General features: G+C 36.5%; 1 protein-coding gene and 1 pseudogene across 1 annotated transcript in view; one reads left to right on the top strand and one right to left on the bottom strand.

Moving 5' to 3' along the window:
• COL21A1 (collagen type XXI alpha 1 chain) overlaps nt 1-26483 on the bottom strand; it is a 185797-nt gene that overhangs the window by 107621 nt on the left and 51693 nt on the right. Inside the window, exons 2-3 of the mRNA XM_060190825.1 lie at nt 7688-7725; nt 5942-6066 (exon numbers count right to left, since the gene is read on the bottom strand). Coding sequence (XP_060046808.1) covers nt 5942-6050 — 109 coding nt within the window. The 5' untranslated portion in view covers nt 6051-6066; nt 7688-7725. The remainder of the gene's footprint in view (nt 1-5941; nt 6067-7687; nt 7726-26483) is intronic.
• Nucleotides 20850-21004, top strand: LOC132538384 (small nucleolar RNA U3; annotated as a pseudogene).

Here is a 26483-nt window from a genome sequence, read left to right as displayed (position 1 = left end):
CAGCTATTTCAGCTTTCAGTTCTCTAATTACCTCAAGGTAGGTAGTATTTTCCTTGAGGGTCTCATCTGTTGTTTCCCTAATTCTGCTAGCCCTTTCCTCCATAGCTGTCTTCGTTTCTGTGATTATTAGGCTTACTATTGCTTACATACTTTTCTTATCTATGGTTACTTCTGACTAATTTATAGTTTTTCTGGGCTCCTGTCTTCATTCATTGTAGTAGCAGTTTTGTTTGCTCTTGGCTTAACCATCTTTTTTATTGATGTGTTTTTTTTATTTTTATGTTCTGTTATTCTTCAGTTGTTGTGTTTTGAGTACAAGCCACACTATTCTAAATACCTTTATGACAAATGCAGTCACCAACCTCGGAAATTACAATAGTAACTGAAGCAAGGATTGAATGAGTTTAGCCAATACCAGTTATCCAAACAATGCCTTCAGTCAAAAAAAAAAATAGCAACCAAATTCAAATGAAAAAGAAAGAGTAAGGAAAAAAAGGATAGCAAGAATAGACAATTATGCAAATCTATAGTCCACTGTAAGTTTTAGGGGTAGCAAGAGGAGAAAGGGAAGTAGAGAAGAGACACACACACACAGAGTCGACTCTGAGTCAGATTTCTTCCCCAAAATAATTCACAAATGAGTATCAGTGAATTCAGAAAGCAGAAGAAGGAGGAATAAAGAAGAGAAGACAAGAATGAGAAAAAAAATGAAAGAAAAGAAAAAAAAGAGCAGTGAAAGGAAAGAGTTTTTTTTTTTTTTTTTAATTAGCTAGGAGGAGGGAGAATGGTGGCAAGAGTGGATAAAGGAGGCAGGTAGAGTGAAACAAGTTCCTCTCACAATGGATAGGACACCCAGTCACCTAGCAAAGGAAAATACACTAATAGTTAATTTTGGTCAACCTGAAGGAGGGGGGGAAGGGACATGTATATATATATATTAGTAATAGTAAAATAGAACAGAGTAAAAAACTCTTAACAGTCAGTCTGAAGCTTGGACATCTCCTGATTGGCTCAGACAGCCTGAGCAAAGACAGTCAATTGTTAAAAAAAAAAAAAAAAAAAAGAATCACACCCCTGGTGAGCCTGGAATCTTGGTAAAGAAAAACCTCAGCAGGGAGCCTGCCAGTAGCAGCTCTCCAGCCCCTGGGGTCTGGCTACAGAGTGGGGGAGACGGGTGCACTTCAGAAATAAGAAAAAATTTCCTTTCTTTTTTTCTCTGTTTTTTAACCCAAATTGAGCTATGGTCACCTCCTTGGTATCACACTTAGGACCTCTTAGTCACCGTCCTGCTGAGGGCCAGGTATCCTACCCTTTCCAGCAGTTGTTGTTGGAGCTCACCCCAGCAGCTGCCTCCAAGTCATCATCTTGACTCCACCCCCTCAAGATGATTTTCAAACATTCTGATCTCTCATTTTCAACCAACAATCTAGTCAAAATACTAGCTTAGGATAAATGCACCTATGTTCACAGTATAAAGCCATTTCTTTTTTTAATTTTTTATTATCTATATTTATTTACTGGATAATGACAGCCAGACATCAAGAGTGAAGGGGGAGATGAAGAGGAATAGAGACAGAGAGACACTTGAAGCCCTGCTTTATGACTCATGAAGCTTTCCCCCAGCAGGTGGGGACTAGGGGTTCAAACCCAAGTCCTTGCTCACTGTAACATGTAGGCTCAGCCAGGTGCACCACCACCCAGCCCCTAAAGCCATTTCTTTATTATTCTAAAACCCTTGTTTTATAATTCCAGGAAAGAGGTGTTTTCAACACAGTTTGAGAGTCCTTGGAGGGAAAAGAGACAATCTAGTGCAAGTTATACCTGGACAATTTCTAATTACTGGAAGGGAATAAAGGAAGAAAAACCTTGACACTCTTCTATAGTGTGTTTCTATAGTGTGAAATATCTTACTGATATTTCAATTGTTCAGTACCTAAAGACTGCATTCTGTGCCTAATGTGCTAAGTACTGGCTTGAAATATAGATATGTTTTAAACTTTAGGATCTAAAAACTAGTGGCTGATTATTTGGGGGAAGCTACAAAGCATTGCAAAAAATGTAAGAGCAGGTAGAAACTAGAAAGTAGGAAGTCGGACAGTAGCGCAGCGGGTTAAGCACACGTAGCGCAAAGCACAAGGACTGGTTTAAGGATCTTGATTTGAGCCCCTGGATCCCCACCTGCAGGGGAGTCACTTCACAAGCGGTGAAACAGGTCTGCAGGTGTCCTTCTCTCCCCCCTGTCTTCTCCTGCTCTCTCCATTTCTCTCTGTCTTATCTAACAATGCAGTGTGTTAAGCATATGTGGCGCAAAGTGCAAGGACCGCTGTAAGGATCCCGGTTTGAGCCCCTGGCTCCCCACCTGCAGGGGAGTCGCTTCACAGGTGGTGAGGCAAGTCTGCAGGTGTCTATCTTTCTCTCCCTCTCTCTGTCTTCCCTTCCTCTCTCCATTTCTCTCTGTCCTATCTAACAACAACAACATCATAACAATAATAATAACTACTACAACAACAACAAAAAGACAACAAGGGCAAAAAAGGGAAAATAAATATAAAAAAGAAAGAGAGTCTCTCTTAAAAAAAAGAATTTAATTTCACATCAAAACTTTCCATTTTAAATTTATTTAGGGTCATTTGCACATGTTTAAAAGAATATTTAGCTTACTCTAATAATGCAGTTCACAAAACAGTACAAGGCATATGAGAAGAATTGTTGCAACTTTGCTAACCTCAGCAGTTACTTTGTTTCTTTTGCTTAGAGAATTGGACATAATCTGACTATAATTCTGGTACAAATTCTTTATTTTCTTGAGCTAAACTAATGAAAAACTTTCTTACTGGGGAACAGCACTAATATATTACTAATAAGATTAAGTGCATCTTTTAATTCTACCAAATGTGTAATAGAGATGCCTCACAAATTGTGAATGCTTAAAATCAGAGCTAATCTTCTAAGCACTGTTTCAAGTTGGAATACTTTAAGCAGCCCTCCTCACTTGTTGGGGAGACTGTTCAGATAAAATGATCTTGCATCTTGGAAACCTTGGTTTGTCCTCAGGAGAATGTGCAATATCCTGTAACAATTGATTATAATACAAATTAGGGCTCCATTGTAAAACAATTTATTGGAAATGAACAGATGGTATATTGACAGGCTAGGGCACTTGTAATATCTTTGTGTCACCTTCAGAACTTTGTTGCTTCTGGTAAATAAAGTGTGGAAGAACAACAAAAACAACAACAACAAAGAAACTAGAAAGTAAGGAGACGTCTTATGGGAAAAACTGACCAGGATTAGCAGAGATTTTAGAGTAGAGGTTTAATCAAGTTAAAAGTTAAAACAACAACAAAACAAAAAAAAGAAAGAAAAACAGTATGACATTCTAATCAGAAGGAACAGAAGGGGGTCGGGCAGTGGCGCAGTGGGTTAAGCGCATGTGGCTCAAAGTGCAGGAACCGGTGTAAGGATCCCCACCTGCAGGGGAGTCGCTTCACAGGCGGTGAAGCAGGTCTGCAGGTGTCTTTCTCTCCCCGTCTCTCTCTGTCTTCCCCTCCTCTCTCCATTTCTCTCTGTCCTATCCAACAACAAAGCAACGTCAACAATGGCAATAATAACCACAACGAGGCTGCAACAACTAGGGCAACAACAACAACAACAACAACAAAAAAGGAACAGAAAATACAATGTCTCAGGGATGATAAACTACAAGACAAATCTGTGTAGAGATTAACAATAGTTTGAAATGGTTAAGAGAATATATATACATTTGCCTTCCTCTCTAACTCTGTGGTCCACAAAAGCAAACATAAGGAACACAACTTTCAAAAGATGAGTTGGAAGATTAGCAATCATATTCGGTTAATGATAACAAGATTTAAGTCCAATGATTTTATTCGTTGTAATGTTCTCACTTTAGACATCAACTGCTCACTTTAAAACAATAAGAATAATTTATTCTCTGTATATTATATTACAAATAAGATAATGATTGAAAAGAATGTACTAGAGGAATAAAATGTTTAATGACAATCGATACTGGTATTGCATCTCCTTAGAATTAAGTCTCTCTAATTCTTTTTTTTTTCGACCTTTATTTCCTCCTTCTCCCTTCCCATTCTAATTTTTATCTTCACTTACATTCTGGAATAATGAATGACAAGACTCACATGAAGAGGTCTCCATTTTATTGCTATCTCTATTCAATCATCACACTAACAAAAATAAACATTATTGTCAGGTAGATGAGTATATCAGTCAAGAAGTTACCAAAAAAAAAATTGCCAAAGCATGAATCAGTTTCAAAAATTTAACTCCTAGGGTGTTATATGACAGGTGGGGGTAAAATGCAGAAGGAAAATTATTCCAACAATCTCTGCCATGGTACTCACTGCCAGGGTTCAGATCAGGGGCAGCAGAAATGCAATTCTGCCTACAGGTAGGTTTTCTAATGCAAGAGAATACAGTTCTATTTTTTTTTTTTTGGAACTTGAACTGGGATTATAGGGTTATGCTTTCATTGAGGCTTAGTGGGAGAGACAAAAGTACAGGAACTTTGTGTTTACAGTTTTTCAGTGTTGCCCTTCCTAAAAATCTATGAGGCTCACTGTTGTCTGGACCTGCAAGTGTTTGTGTGCCATTTGATTCAGTGGTTACAAACTGTTTAGGGATTATTCTTGGCCCTTCCTCCTACTTCTCAGAGTCATAAAGCATGCATTTCATACCTGCAGATTAGCCAAGAGCATTGTTACTAAAGTAAATGTATATAAACCCTGGAAAAAAATGCCACACTAAGGGGCTACCCCTTTAGAAAACTGAATCATCAGTGTCGTAGAAAAGTAGTGTATTGAAGAGCAAAAACATAATGTAAATTTGAGTGACAGTTATAAGCTAGCATATGATACCAGGTAAGCTGTTTGTAGGGGGTTTTGCACACTAAAATACAGAAAGGAGTATCTACTTATAGTGCTTGGGTGGATTCAGCTGCAAAATGTTACACAGAAAAAAAATATTTTAATGAATTTGAAATCAAATTGAATTAAATAGTTACACTATCTAAGTTGCTCTTATGGAAACCAGCAGGGCTAGAAGATAACTTACCTTAAGTAGATAAATAGCATATGCCTTACAAGAGCAACGTGCTAAGTTAAAGTACCAGCACCACATGGAATGGTCCCAAGTTAACTCCATAAATGGTGGCGCAATACTGTGATATCTCTATGTGTGTGCCTCCCTTTCTCTTTCTTCTTTTCTTCTCTCTATATCTAAAATGAAATTGGTCTGGAAAAACCACTCAGTGGTGTTGTCATGCAACCATGAGACCTTAGATTCATTCATTAGAGGTTAAAAAAAAGAAGAAATCACAGATAATCAGTCTATAGTAGGTCTCTATTTATATAAGTTTTAAATATGAATAGGTATAGACATTTTTAATTAAATATGATATCTGTAAATGATGATCTAGATAGCAGAACTTAAAATCAACATAACGATCCTTTAATGCCAGATTTCCTACAGGTGATAGTCATCACCACTGAGTAACTTCTGTCTTAAGTGACTTACATGCGTTCTCTTTTACCTGAACTATCTCATTACTTCTATGATATAACCAAATAGTAGGATCCTGTTAACCTTCCTCTCAGGTATAAGTTGTCTTTATCTTCATATATGGAATCTCATCAAGATCTGGACAGTAACTTAATAACAAACTTTCTATTCTATAAACTGATGAGTTAACAAAACAAACAATTCCCATAGAATTTTATAAAAATTTCCTCTGAAAACAGTTTTTCCTTTCAGTTAACACACAAGACAACAATTCCTTTATGTTGGGAAACTTCATGTCAAAAACAGCAAGAATAAGACCCTTAAAACCAGTGCATGAATTCTTGTAGTTAGATTTCCACAGTGTTAACAACAACAATGGGCTAAGACTGATGTTTCTTACTTGATCTTATTTCCCCATCTTCAGCTAGTACAGAATTCTGAAGATACATGACCAAAACTATCCAGAGAAACACAATGTGTTGAGCCATGCTTTGTTTTCCTTCTAACATTTTGGTTTTAGGATTCCTAAAAAAGAAATAATAATAATAAATGAATAAAAAGTAGTGTTAAATCCATTAGCAAAATACAAACAAATGCCTAGCCATTATAGTTTAATTTTTTTACTTGGAATATAGACTTGGGGCAGTGGTTTTTGACTATCCTTATGGCAAATTGGATGCCTATAAAACAGTCAAATTCTAACTATATTAATGCAAAATAACAATACAAAATACGTATTCTATGGCTCTTCCAAGATATGCGAAAAAATCTGATTTTTGAACAGAAGAAAAATACTCAGTAAAAGCATTTCAGAGATTATCCAGATGTCATAAACATCAAACAGAATTTCTAAATGGTTTACATAACATTTTAGTCAATAAGATGAATGAAAACAAGCATTTTCAAATAAGATTTAAGTTATAAAAATACAAACTGAGATGTATATAATGAAAAGTATATCAAAAATTAATTCATATAACAGGCTTATCTGCACACATAGAAGGAAAAGATCGATAAACATGAAGATGAGTCTACAGAAATTAAACCCAAACAAGGGTGGGTAGAGGGTAAAAGGTAAAGGAAACAGAATATATAAATTCTGTGGGACAGCATGAAAAAATATTTTAAAAGATCGAGCTCATAAAAGTTTCATCTTGACCTAACTAAAGTTTCTTCTTAACCAAAGAGTCGATAACAGGTCAAAGAAGTTTAACAATTCCCAATCAAGACAAAAAACCCATATCCTGGTACATCATATTCAAATAAATTAAGAATAAAACTAAATTAAAAAAATTCTTAAAATTAACCTGGGGAGGGGCCTTGCATTGAGAGAGGGAAAAATAAACAATCTGATAAAAGTTCCACCAAAATAAAATGGGCAATCATTCAGTAGGTTCTAAAAATCCTAAATGTAAAGACATTTTAAAACAAAGTTTCAGGATGCATTATGAAATGGATGAATTTTTTTTTTTAAATCAGTTTATGCCATGAGATCTTAACATTTAATTTCCAGTAGTTATTGAACTAGGCCAAACAATAATAGTGGTACAGAGGGTTTTAAAACTATTAATTAACTAGGATCAGGTAGTGGCATTCTCAGAACACCTAGCTAACATCAATGGTATACTCAACCTATAACTAGGCTATACATTCTTTTGTAACATGCTGGTAATAGTCACATATGCTGAGGAATTCAGACAGTTCTCAAGTCCAAAACAAATAAAAGTCTATAGACCATCTTCTTCGAATTATATTAAGTTAATTAACAGAGGGAATCTCCCAATATTAGGAAAGCAAACAACATATTTCTAAATCTGTTAATTAAAATAATAGAGGAGGGGATTTCTCAATAAAGATTACTTAGTATTGAACTCTGATCAATATTTTAAATCAGGTTTGTAATGCTACTATGAAATGTTTAGCATAAAAACTACATTATAAGAAAAAGTGAGACATAATACTTAAACTTCTACCCTACAAAGCTCGAGAAAGTATAGCAAATTCACCTGAAAAGTAAAAGGAAGTAAAGGATAATTAATGATCCAGAAATTTGAAAAACAATAAAAATATCTAATTTTTCAAACAAGTTAATATTGGTAAATATTATTAACAATAATCAAGAAATATAGCAGAAAGTTTTACTTACCTAAGTCAATACTGAAATATGGAGTGCCACTACAGCTCCTAAAGACATTTAAAGGATAACAAGTAATCAGATAAAATAAGCAGACATGTAATACTCCACTTATTAAAACTAGTCTCACTATTAAAGAAACTGGAATATATTAAATAAAAAATTTAGCAAGGTCACAAAACACTGGTTAGTAATTTTGAGATATATATACTCATACAGGGGTGTGTATAGATATATATAGAGAGTAACTACAGACATTTACTGAGAGTTTTGGGGACCAGGTGGTGGCACATCTGGTTGATCGAACATGTTACAATACAAAAGGACCAGGGTTCGAGCCCCCAGTCCCCACCTGCAGGGGTAAAGCTTTGTGAGTGGAGAAGAAGTGCTGCAGGTGTCTCTTTGTCTGTCTCCTTTTCTATCACCCCCTTCCCTTCTAATTTCTGGCTAAGTCTATCCAATAAATAAAGATAATAAAATAAATTTTAAAAGCATAACTTATATTGGGAGGTTTTATAAATATGAATATACATATGTATATATAGGACCGTATCATGTGCTGATGCCCTAATATAACAAAGTGAATATTTTTAATCTCTTCTTCAGTTCTCTGGCTTCCAAGATAAATGCCATAGTACTGAATAAGTAAGAAAAGTGTTTTCAATAAATGGTACTGGATCAAATGGATAAATAGGGTAAACATTAACTATCTCTTTCCACTCCACACACAAAAATTTCAGGGAGCATCAGTTTAACTATACTAATAAAAACTAAAACTACAAATCTCCTAGAAGAAAAAAAGAATATCTTTAAGACTTGGGGCTAGGCAAATTTTCTTAGAACATACACACACACACACAAAAGGAAAAACAAACACTAAGTATACAAGCTTGGTCCAGGAGTGTGTGCAATGGTAGCACAGCAGACTTGCCTTCATGCCTGAAAGTCCCAGATGTTTTCATTCCTCTGGCACCACCATGTGCCAAAGCAGAGCTCTCTAGTGAATTTATGAATCAATAAGTCTTTGAAAAAGAGTACAAGCCAATATTCAGAATAAATACTTCTAGATAAATGATTCATATCTAGAACCTGTTCACTAAAATTAAAATACAGACACTATCAAATATTAAGAATGCTATGTAGACAAATCGAAACTCAAACATTTTAAGAATGAAAAATGGCATATCCAATTTTCTTATAAATTTAAACTATGAAATATACTTTTCTACTATATACATAAACTAGATGAAAGCATAGGTACAATAAAATAAAATTTTAAATAATTATATTCATACCAAGCCCAAATGAAAAGTAACCAAAATCCTATACAGAGAGTTGAAAACGAAATAATCTTATATTTATTTAGTAGGATAACAAAATACTATTAGATTTAACAAAATGAAAGCATACAAAATATGTCACAATAAAGGGAAGAAGTCAGAACATAAATGAGCATTTAATTCCAGTTTAAAGAAGTCCAGGGAGCCAAGATGGCAGCTTGGAGACAACACCCGGTGTGAGCTCTGCAAGGAAGCTGCTTTCAACCTAGGAATCTCGGGGGAGGGTTCCAGATGCTACCATGATGCTAACCTGACTTCCCTGGGCAGACAACCACACCAATGTGTCTTGGAGCTCTGACCCACTAGGGAAAGAAAGAGATAGGCTGGATTGACCTGCCAATGCCCACTTTCAGTGAGGAAGCAATTACAGAAGCCAAAACCTTCCACCTTCTGCACCCCATAATGATCCTAGATCCATAATCCCAGAGGGTTAAAAAGTAGGAAAGCTATCAGGGGAGGGGATGAGATAAGGAGTTCTGGTGGTGAGAACTGTGTGGAACTGTGCCCCTCTTATTCTATGGTCTTGTCAGGGTTTCCATTTTATAAATAAAACTTTAAAAAGCACCTTTAAAGAAACTAGAGGTTTTGAGAATAGAAAACACTAAGAATACACTTGAAGGCGACAGATGAGTGGTTAAGGACAGGTACTGTTTAACTATTATAAGTGCTAAAATCATTTCCTTTGCTTCATCTTGGAGGAACTTGGCGTTACTCTCGATCGCACTCTGTCATTTCACAATGACATTTCTCGATCGCACTCTGTCATTTCACAAACATCTCATAAAAACTGCAGCAAAGGTGGGCGCGAGGAATAACATCATTGCAAGACTGGCCAGCTCCTCATGGGGCGCGAGCGCTTCCACACTATGATCATCATCTCTGGCATTCTGCTATTCCACTGCAGAATACTGTGCCCCAGTATGGTTCTGTAGCCCCCATGTCCACTTGGTCGATTCCAAATTACATTCCTCCATGAGGATAATTTCTGGAACCATCTGTTCCACCCCGGTTCCATGGCTGCCAGTTCTTAGCAACATCGCCCCGCCAGATAATTGTCGGGATGCGGCATCATCTAAGTTCATTTCCCAAGTCTACGCTCGACCGGACCTGCCAATATACGCGGATTATCTTCGCCCACCCTGTCCAACGCTTGACGTCTCGTCACCCAATCTGGTCCCCTACACCTACACTGAACTTCTCTGTTCCAGTCTCTTGGAAACAGAGTTGGCAGTCAGCTGAGGTAAAGAACAAACACCTTATCACAGACCCCTGCAAGCGTCAACCCGGCTTTGACCTAGCACGTTATGATTGGGACCTCCTCAATCGTTATCGAACAGGCCATGGCCGGTGAGCCTCTAAGTTCCACCGCTGGGGAGCCAGAGACGACCCGAACTGCCCCTGCGGCTACAGACAGACTATGACCCACATAGTCAACGACTGCCACCTCTCCAGATTCAAAGGAGGTCTCGAAACTTTACATCAGGCTCAACCTGATGCTGTTGACTGGCTACGGAAGAAGGGCAAACGCTAGAAGAAAGGAGGAACCATGAACACATGTCGTAGAAGATGAAAGATTGTGCCAACATGACAACAACTATCCAGTAAATCACCATTTTCCTAATGAAATAATTTTAAAAGAAAAAAAAAGTCCAAAATAGACTTTCTTTTTTTTTTTAAGACAGTTTTTAAGTATTTTATTTGTTTTATTTTTGAGAGGGATGCAGAGAGAGAGAGACAGAGAGAGAGAGAGATGCAGAGAGAAATACCAGGGCACTGCACAGCTCTGGCTTTTGGTGGTACAGAAAATTGGACCTGGGACTTCAGAGCCTCAGGCATGAGAGTCTCTTTGCATAACCATTATGCTGTCTAATCCCTTCCTATTTCACATAGCCCCAGGGCCCACTCTTGAAACAACATTCTGGGAGGTTGAATGTGCTTATTCTGTAGTTCTTCAAACTGGATGACAGATGACTGACTATATGACAAGTTCCCAGCTCAAAATAGAGAACTTATATACTTAAAACAAAAGGAAGTCACTTTTCCCTAATGTTATCTGGTTAAACAGTTATGCAGATTGTGAACCTCACAGACAAAGATGAGTATGGGATGATCCCACTCATCAACAGAAGTGGAGAAAGAACAGAAAGGGAAACTAAAACAGGATCTGATTAAATGGAGAGTAGGGCACCAAAGTAAAAACCCTGTGGTGAGGGGGAGGGTGGACATTCTGCTTCCTGGGGCCCCAGGGAGTGGGGGTGGTGGGGGTGGGGATGGGTGGGTGGGATGGGACATAGTCTTTTGGTGGTGGGAATGGTGTTTATGTACACTCCTATTAAAGTGTAGTCATACATGCCACACTATTCAATTAATATGAGAGGGGGAAAATTGATCATATGTCTAGAACTTTTTAAAGCACAGACTGAGTCTTTTGAATACATAGGCTGAGTATTTGATATGTTGACTCTCTCAAAAGCCTAGACCAGGGAGAACAGAAGCAACTGGTGGCACCGCTATATACAAGATGCTGGGTATTTATTATACAGCAAACCGTAACAAAGGGACTTTTCAGAGTTAACCCAATTACCAAATAATGTGATGATAACAATAACTATCCATTGTCTTCTTGAACCCTAAGACAGCAGGAACCTCACATTTCCACTATAGAGCCTATATTTCCCCCAGTCCTGGAACCTTAGGGTGGGGTGCACTTTCCTACATGCTTCTTTCAATTCATATCAAATAATATTGCATCTGCCGATCGCAAACTAATCAATGCAACAAGTGCCACCCCAGCATGCTTCACAAAACACTTTCTTGTGGCATTAGAAATATTTGACTTCGACAGAAGTTAACTGAAGAGTGGCACAATTAGTCTTAGTGGGTAATTAAAATGTCATACCTACAGTGATGATATTTGTGTATATAAATTTCTCTAAAACTTATATTGAATTATTGGCAACTTTGTCATATAGAAATTAAACATGAGTTAAAATCAATCAATTAGTCGTGGGGGTCCAGCAGTAGCGCACCAGGTGAAGCACACATGGCAATGCACAAGGACAGGCATAAGGATCCCGGTTTGGGCCCCAGGCTCCCCACCTGCAGGGGGGTAACTTCCTGGGTAGTAAAGCAGATCTGCAGGTGTCTTTCTCTCCCCCTGTCTTCCCCTCCTCTCTCCATTTCTTTCTGTCCTATCTAACAACAATAGCAATGGCAACAATAACAGTAATGACAACAACAAGGGCAATAAAATGGCAGAAAAATGGCCTCCAGGAGCAGCAGATTCGTAGTGCAGGCACTGAGCCCCAGCAATAACTCTGGGGGCAATAAAATATAAAAAGACAGAGCTGATCAGTGTTATAGTTTAAAAAATAAATAAAGTCAATAAATTTAATAGCATTACTGCCATTTTTTTAATTGAACTAGTCCTTCCAGACAAAAAACTAAAATATCAAGAAATAAAAGATAGTGAGAGGCACTTTGGGTGAGTCATAATCAGGATGTGCTGTTTCATGGGAGCAATGTGTACTAATAAATGTTGGCTAACTTCCCCCGCTAAAACACCCAAGTTAAGTTATTTGGTGTGTGTGTGTGTGTGTGTGTGTGTGTGTTTAATTGGGGAGGGATTAATGCTTTTACAGTAACTAAAGTTGTTGGTACATGTATAAAATTTCTCAGTTTTCTGAAAAGCTCTCTCACTCCAGCCTATGTCCTCCTCCACCATCATGTACCAAGACCTGAAAATGTCCCCCATCATCTCCCAGAGATCTTTATTTGGTGCAATACACCAAACTCAGTCCAATTTCTACTTTGTGTTTCTCCTATTCTCATTCCTCAATTTCTGTCTTAGTTGAATAATTCCACATTCATCCTTCTCTATCTGGCTTATCTCACTTAATATACAAAGAGCTCACCAAACTTAGCAGCAACAACAAAAAATTATCACATTCAAAAGTGGGGAGAGGATATGAACAGAATATTCACCAAAGGAAAACCATAAGGCTAACAGACATGAAAAAAATGCTGTGTCATTGATGGTCAGAGAAATGCAAATAAAGACAACAACGAAATATCATTTCACTCCTGTAAGAATGTCACACATCAGAAATGATTATAACACTAACATTGTTGGAGAGATGGAGAGGTTGTAGAGGGTGGTAGTGGGGAATGGGTTAAAAGAACCCTCAGACACTGTTGGTGGGAATATCAATTGTTCCAACCTCTGCGGAGAGCAGTCTAGAGAACTCTCAGAAGGCTAGAAATGGACCTGCCCTATTTGGTTCTTCTATTAAAACAGCCTCTCACCATTTTTTTTTATGGTGATGACAGGGTCTCAGCACACAATATTCTATTGCTTTACCAGGTGAGCTGTTTCTGCCACAGGACAAGCCTACTTTTAAAAGTCTTTCATATGCAAAATGAACACACATGTACTAGGAGTTCTTATCTAAGGCAATTCAAAAAAATCAACATATCAGCACTAAGAATAAATTTAAAGAAATGATTTAACTTATATGAAATAATATAAACATAATTTTCTTAATCATCAAATTAATTTTATACAGAAAATATTTTACAAGGGTATTATTGTTATAGAGGTACAATTTCACATGTCTCCAAAAAACATATCAGAAAACCTCACCCACCACCAAAGTGCCATCACCCTTCATTATAGGCTTGCAGGCACCTAACCCTCTTTTAACATCCAATTTGCTCATTTAGTAATACCAGACTGTTGAACTAGACTTTGAGTTTATTAATATTTCACCCTTTGTTTTTCCTTGGTTTTTTTTGTTTGTTTGTTTCTTAGATTTCACTTAGAGTTGAGATCATCCAGGACTTGTCTTTTTCCTCCTTGCTTATTTCACTAGCATGATGCCCTCTAAATCCATCTATATTGTAGCAAAAGAAGAAAAAAAAAGCACCTTCAGGATGGTAAGATAGCATAATGGTTTTGCAAACTTTCAAAACACAAACTGAATCTTTTTAATATATAGGCTACGTATTTGATATGCGGACTCTCTCAAAAGCCTAGACCAAGTAGATTAGAAGCTTCCAATAGCACAGCTATATACAAGATACTGGGTACTGTACAGTAAACAATAACAAAGGGACTTTTCAAAGTTAACCCAATTAACAAATAATGTGATAATAATATTAACTATTGATTGTCTTTTTGAACCCTAAGACAGCAGGAACCTCACATCTTCACTATAGAGCCCCTACTTCCCCCAGTCCTGGCACCCTTGGATAGGGCCCACTTTCCCGTATGCATCTCCCAATCCAAACCAAATAATATTGCATCCGCCGATCACAACCTAACCAAAGCAACGATTGCCATCTCAATATGCTTCACCTCAGACTGTATCCAGAGACTTCACGTGTGGAATGACAACCCTTCAGCATCATTACTCGGGTGAGACCGTTCCTTTAATAGTACACTCTAATTTCATCTCAGGTAGTTCACTTTCTAACAAAGTCCCATAACCTAGATATACACCAGTTTCTGTGAGAGAGAGCTTATGTGCACACGTATCCATAAACTACTGCAAAATATATACCTGAAAGTAGGATTACACTAGAGTTTGCAGTGAGTACCTCCCTAACACTTCCTCTCCACTATTCCAAGTTTGGGATCCATGATTGCTCAACAAATTGTTTGGCTTCATATGTTAACTCTCTTTTCAATCACCAGGTTCCAGATGCCACCAGGATGCTGGCTAGGCTTCCCTGGATTGAAGACCCCACCAATGTGTCCTGGAGCTCAGCTTCCCCAGAGACACACCCTACTAGGGAAAGAGAGAGGCAGACTGGGGGTATGGACCGACCAGTCAACGCCCATGTTCAGCGGGGAAGCAATTACAGAAGCCAGACCTTCTACCTTCTGCAACCCTCAACGACCCTGGGTCCATGCTCCCAGAGGGATAGAGAATGGGAAAGCTACCATGGGAGGGGGTGGGTTATGGGGATTGGGTGGTGGGAATTGTGTGGAGTTATACCCCTCCTACCTTATGCTTTTGCTCACTAATCCTTTCTTAAATAAAAATTTTAAAAAGAAAAAAAAGAAAAAAAATTATGCATAAGGCTTTTAAAAATATTTTTAATTTTATTTATTTAATGTGATACGACAAAGAGAAAATTAGAAGGAAGGGGATAGAGAAATAGAGAGCAGCAGTGTTTCACCATTTGTGAAGCTTTCCTCCTACAGGTAGGGACCAGGATTTAAACCTGGGTCCTTAAACATGGGTCCTTGAGCAGGGCAACATGTGCACTTAACAAGGTGTACTACCACCCAGTCTTATTTTGCAAACTATTTTTTAAAATTTCGTTTCCTTTATTGGAAGGATTAATGGTTTACAATTGACAGTAAAATACAGTAGTTGGTAACATGTGTATTCATTTCTCAGTTTTCCCATAATACTCTAACCCCCAACCTTGCTCCTCCTCCACCATCATGTTCCAGGTCCTGAACATTCACCCCAACCTCAGAGTCCTTTACTTTGGTGCAATATTGCAAACTGTTTTTAAGCCTGAGGTTCTGAGCTCCCAGCTTCACTCCCCAGCACCATAATAGGCTGAGCTGAGCAGAACTCTGATAAAGAAAGAAAAAAACAAAAATAGTAAGTCTTTTTTACAGTTATGTAATAGCCTACCGTGTACATACCACAATTAACTTATCCACTCATCTGTCATTGAGCATTTGAATTGTTTCCAACTCTTGATCCTTACATATAGTACTATGAAAAAAGGCATGCATGTAACTATTTGGATCAATAATTTTGTATTCTTCAGATAGACACCTAGGAAAGGATTAGATAGCTCACCAGGTAGGGTGCATATCTTGGTATGTGTGCAGCCCATGAAAGGTAGTGTGGCATCAAAAGAAATACCAATGCTGTGGGAGCTCTCTCTCTCTATCTCTATCTCTATCTCTCTTTATCTCTCTCCTCCTCCTCCCTCCTTCCATCTCTCTCTCTCTCTATCTCTCTTTATCTCTCTCCTCCTCCCTCCTTCCATCTCTCTCTCTGTCTGACTCTCTCTCTCTCTTTTTTACACTTCCTTAATGATTAAATGTCCCACAGAGGTTAAATCACATATGTTTTAGGTCCCAGTTCTACAAAAGACATCTAGAAGATAAATTGTCAGATTTTATGGTAGGTCTATTTTTAATATTCTGAAGAATCTTTATGTTGTTATGTACAAGAAATGAACCAATTTATATTCCCATAGTCTAACAGGATTCTTTTTTCTCCACATCATTACTAGCACTGTTGTTTCTATAATTTTTGATAGCTACTGTTCTCACAAGTGTGAGATGATATCTCATAGTTGTTTTGTTTTTTACTACTTTGATAAGTAACACTGAGCTTTTGTCTTTTTATATACTTGATTTATATATCATCTTTGGTGAAATGTCTGTTCAAACCTCCAATTTTTTATGGCACTCTTTAATATTTTGTTGGTAATGTGTTTTAAGAGTTCTTTATATATTTTAATTAGTAGCTGTCTGTCTGCTATGTAGTATATCAATCATCTTCTCCTATGCAATAGAATTCTTTTTGTTTGGGTTGTGATTTCTTTTGCTGTGTACAAATTTTTCAGTTTGCTGTATTCCTATTCATGCAGATTTTATTGTGTTTTCCTTGCCATTAGATTTGATTCTCTGGAGACATTTCTTAAGTCAATATCATGGAATGTTCTGACAGTGTTTTCATTACATATCTTATTTTTTTCCATCTTACAAGAATTCAATGAATTTTTTAAAATTTTTTGTTTTATTTATTACTATATAGAGACAGAAATTGAGAGGGGAGGGGAGAGATAGAGAGGGAGAGAGACAGAGAGACACCTGCAGCCCTGCTTCACCACTCATGAAGCTTTCCCCCTGCCGGTGGGGACCGGAGGCTCAAACCCAGATCCTTGAACACTGTAATGTGTGTGCTTAACCAGGTGTGCTACTGCCTGGCCCCTTCAAAGCATTTGTAAATTGACTTTTGTTTACAGTGAGATTAAATGATTATGCTATATCTTCCAAATATACTTATCTATCCAATTTTCCTTCTTTTGATTCCAATTTAATCTCTTGTTGTATTCGCTATTATGGAAGTATCCATATGTGTAGTGGATTTATTTATTCTATGACATTGATCAGTGTCTATTTTTATTATAATATCATGACATTCTGGTGACCAGAGCCTTGTAATAAAATTTATAATCTGGGAGCATGAAACCACCATTCTTATTTTTGTTCATTCTCCATCAAGATTGTTTTGACAATGTTGTTTCTGTTTTAGTTCCAAACAAATGTCAGTATTGCTTATTGAATTTCCTTAAAAGAAGTCAAAGGGATGTTTATGGGGATAACAATGAATCCATATATTGCTTTGGGTAAAAGGATAATTGTAAGTATCAATCTAAGTTCTGAGAGCATGAAATATATTTTCATTTTTTTGTGTATATTCTACTTCTTTTAGTAGTGATTTATAACTTTTGATATGCAAATATTTCACATTTTAAAAATGTATTCATAAATATCTAATAACTTTGATATTATTGTAAATGAAATTAATTTCTTGACTTCTTATTCTTCTAATTAACTCTTGCATAAACAAAGATCACTTACTTATTTTTTATCAATTTTGTAACTTGCCACTGTACTACATAGACATTGCTTCTGAAAATTTTGTCATTGTCAGATCTGGGTGTTGTCATGGTTGACTGCACACATTACAATGCTCAGGGACCCAGGTTTGAGCTCATGGTCCCCACCTGTAGGAGGAAAGGATTACAAGTGGTGAAACAGGTCTTTAGGTGTCTCTTTCTCTCTCCCTCTCTTCCTCCCTACACTTATTTCTGGCTCTATTCAATAAATAAACAAAAATAATAAAACAATTTTAAAACTTTGTCATTGTCATATCTGACTTTTTTCACATTCTCAGAGAAGCAGAGTATATACATAAACATACACATATACATTTTGAGAAAGAGAGGGAGCCAGGCTGTAGCGCAGCGGGTTAAGCGCAGGTGGCGCAAAGCACAAGGACCAGCATAAGGATCCCGGTTCGAACCCCGGCTCCCCACCTGCAGGTGAAGCAGGTCTGCAGGTGTCTACCTTTCTCTCCTCCTCTCTGTCTTCCCCTCTTCTCTCCATTTTTCTCTGTCCTATCCAACAACGACGACAACAACAATAATAACTCCAACAATAAAACAACAAGGGCAACAAAAGGGAATAAATAAATAAATAAAATAAAAAATATTAAAAAAAAAAACATTTAGAGAAAGAGAACACAAGCTTGAAGCCTCCTCCAGAGCAGAAGGAGCCAATATTAAATATGGGCCATGTACATAGCAAAGGAGGTGCACAATCCTAGTGAACTATTTTGCCAGTTCTCTCATAGTTTTTCACTCTAGTTAAGTTTTTCTGTGTATGTTATCACGTCAAACTTCAAATATTGATAGTCAACAATTTGTTCTGCTTTATACCTTAATTCTTTTTCAGCCAACAGTTTCCAGATGCTACCATGATGCCAACCAGACTTCCCTAGGCAGATGACCCCACCAGTGTGTCCTGGAGCCCCACATCCCCAGACCCTTTCCCCAGTAGGGAAAGAAGGAGACAGGCTTGGAGTATAGATCAACCTGCCAATGCCTAGGTTCAGCAAATAAGCAATTATAGGAGCCATAATGATCTTCTGTACCCCATAATGATCCTGGGTCCATACTCCCAAAGGGTTAGAAAATAGGAAAGCTATCAGGGGAGGGGATAGGATATTGAGTTCTGGTGGTGGGGATTGTGTGGAATTATACTCTTATCCTATGGTCTTGTCAATATTTCTATTTTATAAATAATAAATAAATAAAATATTGATAGATTTATTTTTCCTTTTCCTATTTGGATTCCCTATTTTTTTCTTAGCTAATAGTTATGGCAAAACTTCCAAAACTATATTGAAAAATAATAATAATAGTAGATATCCTTGTCTAATACTTGATCTTAAATTTTTTTTTCAGGGGCGGGGTAATGGCATACCTGGTTGAGCACACATGCCACAAGGCACAAGAACCTAGGTTCAAGCCCCCAGTCCCCACCTACAGGAAGAAAGCTTCTCCCCTTTTCTTGATTTCTGGCTGTCTCTACCCAATAAATAAATAAAGATAATAAAAAGGATAAAGTTTTCATTTTCTCACCATTAGTTATACTGTTGACTGTGAGCTTTTCATATATGTTCTTCACTATATTGAATCAAGTTCCTTTCATCCCCACTTTATTCATCTTTGATCATAAATAGATGCTGAATCTTGCCATAAGCTTTCCCTATATCTATTTATATAATCATGTGATTTGAGTTTTTTAGTTGATGTAGTAAATTAATTAATATATGTACTATATAACACAATTAATTAAGTAAATAGTAAATTAATTAACTAATTAATTAATTGTTAAATTAATTAATATATGTACTATGAACACATTTCTTTCATATGTCTCCATATTCCATAGAGTTCTTAACATTACTAAGCCCACAGAAGGCAGTGAAATATTTGTTGCATCATTCTCTCAATAAACAATTCTTGAGAACAAACATCCATCAGATTTAGAGGGTAAAATAGAAAAATTAAGAATGATACAGCTGTTTCTAAATAAGCTAGATAGAATAAGGTTATTAGAAATATAAAGTGATTTCAATATAGCTTGAAACATTTGTGACTAGAGGTTGACCAAAGCATTTTTAAAATATAAAACAAAAATAATAAAAACTACAACAAAAAGACACACTGTGGTGCATAAATAGGAAAGCCTTTACTCTATGACAATTGTTTATTACCCTGAATAAAAATGTTTCTTGGAGATAAGCATTAGTCATCAAAATATGAGCATTTGTCTAATTGGAAACCTGTTTTTCTTTTTCTTGGAGCAGAAATCACAGGAAAAACATTGCAGAGTTCCATGATAAAGGAGAGAAAAAAATGGGTTTTCATGGATCAGATGAAATCATGCTTCCATGGAAACCCTGAGCTGGTCTTTTATAAGCCCAATTTAAGTTGGCAATTTTGGTTTATTTTAACTATAAAAACAAAGTGAGCAACTTAGAAGAGCTACCCATCCTACTAAAAATATACTTTTCAAATGACAGTTGAATACATGGAAAGCATCTCACAGCATTAAAAACATATTTTTAATTTCATTCAGTGATTACCAACATCACCTGGCAAAGATATCATTTAAGTTGGATACAAATACAATGAAGTAAATTCTGCCAGAATAAACAGAATCTAGAACATGGCTATCCTCTGGTCTTAATGTTAGAGTAAGAACAGGGACAAGGACTTCCTCTATTTCAGACATGCAGAGTCTGTCTGTGTATTTAATAACTTTTACTGAATCATGACAGCTAAAATAGACTCAACATTTTATCCCAAATTGTCAGGGTTATTTTTTTTTTTTTCATTTAGATCGGTTTTCCTCCAAATTGGAGACCCATTTGATCATTGCCATATGGTTGCTAAGCCACAAATAAAACACAAAAATGTATATATTAATTACCATTAGAACATTTCGTATATGCATTACACCTATAATATGGTTTGCGGTTATTTATGTCCCTTATTGTTATACAGCACTGACTTCAGCCTTTGAATTTTCTTACGAACTTTCTTTGCATAGCACTTTTCCTTTAGACAAAAGTAAAATATGCATCTTAACAATAAACTCAGGATTAAATGTGCAACAACCTTGGTCAGTTCTTCACTATATCCAGTAATGATCTTATGGTCACATTTAAATAATATCTGGTTTCTGATACTTTAACGGAACATATAATTCCAAAACTGGTAAGTATACACTTTCAGGAATCATTTCTATAGTTTGTTACAATTTTGGGGTGAGCAATGTCATTCACACACCTCCTTACCTATCTTGGGGAGATGAGAGGTTGTACCTATGTGTCAACAACTGTACTGTAAATCATTAACTTCTCAATAAAGTAGGGGAGGGGATAAAACCTCATTATTCCCATAACTCTCTTGAATATTCCTTTCTTGCCTTCCTTCCATGACTGTTTCTTTATACATCACTTCATTTGCTTTCCTCCATTTAGTCATCTCCATTTTACATTTTTTTTCCTACTGCAAGTCACTGTTATTTTTTGTATCTTATTGACAGCAGTCTTGGTAAAGAGATCAGTGATGTCCTAATTATCAAATTAACTCTTTTTGGCCAGTTTTCTTAATTACCTTTAATGTGGCTTATACAGATGTCATGTTTTTTTAAAAAAATAAAACTTTCTTCCTAAGCTTCCATTACAACAATTCCCATGGGAGTTACTCATTTTCAAACTCCTCTGAGAATCCCTCCTATTGTCTTCTATATGTTTAGCTTAGGCTCCTGGGGTTTAACCAAAACTTATGTTTTTCTTATTCTTAATGCAATCCCTAGGTGATACCATACTCCCTTACATATCTAATATACTTTGACATAAATCACAGTTTTTATTTACATCATCAGAGCATACTGAACGGTTCATTCAAGAATCCACTTTTAATAATTATTTTAATAATTTAATGATTTAATAATTAATAATTATTTAATAATTATTCCAAAATTTTGCTGAATATCAACTTTTATACACTCAACATATTTACCATCTTACATGTTTACCATCTTACAGACAGAAAAGCACTGAAATAGCAGCGGCAACAGAAATATCTGATAAGTTTAACACTCATTTGCTAATTTGAAATATTCACCACCCACTAATTATTACAAAACAAAAGATTATTTAGTGCAATAAAACTAAAAACCTTTAATAAACCTAATAACCAATGGTAAAATGTGATAAGAATTACCACTGACGGGCTGGGCAGTAGCGCAGCAGGTTAAGCGCACATCAAGCAAAGCGCAAGTACCTGTAAGGATCCCTGTTGGAGTCACCGACATCCCAACTGCAGGGGGGTTGCTTCACAAGCGATGAAGCAGGTCTGCAGGTGTCTATCTCTTCCCCTCCTCTCTTGATCTCTCTGTCCTATTCAACAACAACAATACTAATAACAACAATGATAAACAGCAAGGGCAACAAAGGGGGGGGAATAGCTTCTAGGAGCAGTGGATTTGTAGTGCAGGCACTGAGCCCCAGCAATAATACTGGAGGCAAAATAATAATAATAATAATAATTATTATTATCACTGAATAAATCCAGGAATAGTACTAGTATACTTGCAAACACCATTTCTTTTTTTTTCTTGTCTCGGTATTTATTTTTATTTTTCAAGAATCTGATAGGCTTTTCTTTTTTTGTGATTAACAGATTGGTAACTATAATTTTAAAAAATAATCTGCTTGGTATTTACATGAGTGTTTTCTGTCTGCATTTTTCTTCTTTTTTTCTTTTTTTTTTTTTTACAAAAAGGAAACACTGACAAAACCATAGGATAAGAGGAGTACAACTTCACACAATTTCCACCACCAGAACTCCACATCCCATCTCCTCCCCTGATAGCTTTCCTATTCTTTAACCCTCTGGAAGTATGGACCCAAGGTCATTGTGGGATGCAGAAGGTTGAAGGTCTGGCTTTTGTAATTGCTTCCCCGCTGAACATGGGCGTTGACAGGCTGATCCATACTCCCAGCCTGTCTTTTTATCTTTCCCTAGTAGGGAAGAGTTCTGGGGAAACAGAGCTCCAAGACATTTGGGTGGGGTTGTCTGTCCAGGGAAGTCTGGTCAGCATCCTGCTAGAATCTGGATCCTGGTGGTTGAAAAGAGAGTTAACATACAAAGTCAAACAAATTGTTGACCAACCATGGACCTAAAGGCTGGAATAGTGCAGATGAAGAGTTGGGGGGGGGGTGTCTCTGTTTTGCAAACACCATTCTATTTAGCACTGCAAATAATGACTAAGAAAATAAGACCAAAAAATACGGCCTAAGGAATAAAAGAATAAAATTATCAACATTAAGGAGAACTATGCAAAATACCATATTTCAGAAGGATGCTCCACACAAAACTAATTTTTTAATACCCAAGTACCTATCTGGGGAAAATAACTAAGGACTTACATGTTTGATGTCTCGAGTTTAATCCCCAGTATCACACATACCAGAGTTAAGTTATGTGCTTCTTCCTCTCATTAAAAAAGATAGTAGATAGAAAATATAAAACTTGTTTATAATACTCAAATTCCAAATCCTTACTCTACCAACAAGGAATATTTATATATATACTTGAGAATTGGTTCTTCAAAAGAATAAACACAATTGGCAAGCTTTAGCTGAATTCTCTAAGAAAAATAAAGGAAAAACTCTCTCAGAAATGAAAGGAAGTTAGAACAAATACCACAAAAAAACAAAGGCTCACTGAGAGGTAACACAAACAACTTCCAAGTCACAATGTTGGAGAGCTTAAAGGAAACATATTCTCAGAAACATACAACCTCACAAGACAGAATCAGCAGACAGAAAAATAAGCAGGCCCACTATAAAGGTAAGTTGACATAGTAACCAAAACACTCCCTGAAATCAAAAGTTCAGGACCTAATACTTTTACTAGTGAGTTCTAAAAATCTTCAAAGACAAACCTATTATCTATGTTTATAAAGCCCAATAAAAAAGAAGACAATGATGACAACAATGGCAAAGAAAAAAAGTATATTTTCTAAAAGATTTTTGAGGCCTACATTACCTTCCTGTCAAAAACTAAATTATCAAAAAAAAAAAAACAGAAAATTCAACATACATTCAAAAAAAACATTATAACCAAGTAGAAATTATTCTAAGAATATATTCTAAGGTTCAAGCTATACAAGTCTATAAATGTAATACAGCAGATCAGTAAAAGAAAAGTATATGATCATGCAGATAAATGCTGAGCAAGTCTTTGACAAGACTCAAGGCTTGTTTGATAAAAATTCTCACCAAATGAAGATAAAAGTTGTCTAACATCAACCATGAGAGAGAATGTTCCATCCTCCAAAGGGTGGCTGGACAACATACTCTGCTACACCTGAGGAAGATGGGTCAATATTGGGGCAACTTGGAATGTTCCTACTCTTGACCACAAAATGTGAGCTCAGATCTATAGGGATGCAGTGGTCACATAGGCTCCTAAACTGAATATGAGCCCCAGGTCACATCAAATCAATGGGGATTACAGTCAACAATATCTATAACCCTTTCCCATATTTGGGAGCTACTCTCCTCCCTGATCCAGCTTTCTGGTCCTTTATGCAGCCATGACATTATCATCCCAGACAGTAACTTGGATTCTTCTGCATATCAGATTTCAGGCTGGGGTGGGGGGGACTAGTATAGCCACAGACACTTTGGAATATAATTAAAATATGTTTACTAGCTATCTACAAAACAGAGACCCCCAATTCTTCATCTGCACTACTCCAGCCTTTAGTTTCATGATTAGTCAACAACTTGTTTGGCTTTATATGTTAGCTCTCTTTTCAGCCACCAGGTTCCAGGTGCTACCCTGATGCCAACAAGACTTCCCTGGACAGATGACCCCACCAATGTGTCCCGTAGCTCCAATTCCCCAGAGCCCTGCCCCAACTAGGGTAAGAGAGAGGCAGGCTGGGAGTAAAGATTGACCTGTCAATGCCCATGTTGAGGCAGGAAGCAATTACAGGAGCCAGACCTTCAACCTTCTGTGCCCCATAATGACCCTGGGTCCATACTCCCAGAGGATTAAAGAATAGGAAAGCTATCAGGAGAGGGGATGGGATACCGAGTTCTGGTGGTGGGAATTGTGTGAAGTTGTACCCCTCTTATCCTATGGTTTTTGTCAGTGTTTCCTTTTTATAAATAAAAAAAGTTGTGTCAATAGAATGAAGAGCAGATAAAAAACAAAACAAAAAAATCACCTCCATCATAACGCTCCACCAAGTGTGTTTCATAATGACTGCATATATATATAACTCTATTACTTCAGGAATTTGGAGACATATATATATATATCAGAAAAATTGTGTATATATACATATATATGCATATATATATACAATCTTTCTGAGTTTATATCCATATGAATAGTCATCCATTACTGAATATTAGACTTGTTTTCCACTGACTGATTACTCTCAAAAAAGTATTTTTTGCTAGTGAAATACTGAACATAAACACTTGTCCTGGGGTATCTGAGAGTTGGGTGTGACTTCTCTCTGTGTCACAGAGAGAAGTGTCATTTTTTTTTTCAAACACTGGGCACCTTACAGTGAACTTGAACAATCTCTGGCACAACACCCTTCAAATTCCACTCATAAGCTGTAGAAATGTCCACAATTCTGACTTAGTAGAGCAATTACTACAGAGCAACATAAAAACACTTTTAAAGAAGTGTACCTGTCTAAGCACTTAAGGTTTCTGTTGTTGGAAAAGTCATGACAATTTTGTATGTTTCTCTACTCAGAAATGTATCATAACTTTCCATCAACCCAGTGTTTTTCTATACGTAATGATAGATCCATGGACTACTTAAAAGACAGATTTTTCAATTATGACAGAATTAAATTCCAATAGATTATTTCTTGTGTGACTTAAAATAAGTCTTTCAATTTCTTGTAATCCTTCTATCTCTCTAAAGTAGAAAGAAATATACCTTATATACTTTGAACAGTTCTGGTGATTGTTAAATGAAATGGCATAAAACCACCCTGTGCCATCTCTCACCCACTAATAACAGTAAATAACATTATCTTCCACTCTCAAATTTTTCACAACAGGACTCATGCCTGAGGCACCAAAGTTCCCAAATTCAATCTCTAGCACCAACATAAGCCAGTGCCAAGCAATGCTCTGGTAAAAAGTAAATAAAGTAAAATAAACTAGTTGCAAAGTATATCCATTTTCTGAATATATATATTGTGTTTATTTTGCAAATAATAAGCAGGCAACCATAATTTTACTATAAGGTAATAATACTTTCATGTATATGTGTGCATAACCTATATCACCTGTCAAATTATGAGTCCCTAAAGGGCAGGATTTAAAAACCACTAGTTCCTTGAGTCACATGGTGTTTTACATGTTATACGCAATCAATTAAATAAATAGCTTGATAGACCAATTAAAATTGGTAAGATATTAGTTTTCTTTTTTCACAGTGGTGAGATTTATGTTAATTCATCTGCACTTTCTAAGATTACCCTTTTGGGGCCACATCAGTGGAATGAATGGCAAGGACAAAGTGTACAGAATGCGGTTGTGGAACACTGGAAAGTCAACTGGCACATGGGACCTATTAATGTATTAGTGGCCATGTTCCAGCCGACCAAGCCAGCACAGATACCATCCAAGCCCACACAGAACATTAACCCAACATTATTATTTTGAGGAAAGGAGAACATTTTTAGAAAATTCATATTTTAGCATTGGCATTAGAATCAAAAGACCACATAGGCAAACATAAAAATAGCAGAAATATATTTATTCCCTGCTCCTGCACACATAAATTTCCTCTTAAAGCCC

This window comes from Erinaceus europaeus, chromosome 4, assembly GCF_950295315.1.
Source record: "Erinaceus europaeus chromosome 4, mEriEur2.1, whole genome shotgun sequence".
In the NCBI taxonomy this organism is placed as follows: Eukaryota; Metazoa; Chordata; class Mammalia; order Eulipotyphla; family Erinaceidae; genus Erinaceus; species Erinaceus europaeus.
This window is presented reverse-complemented; position numbering and strand designations above follow the sequence as displayed.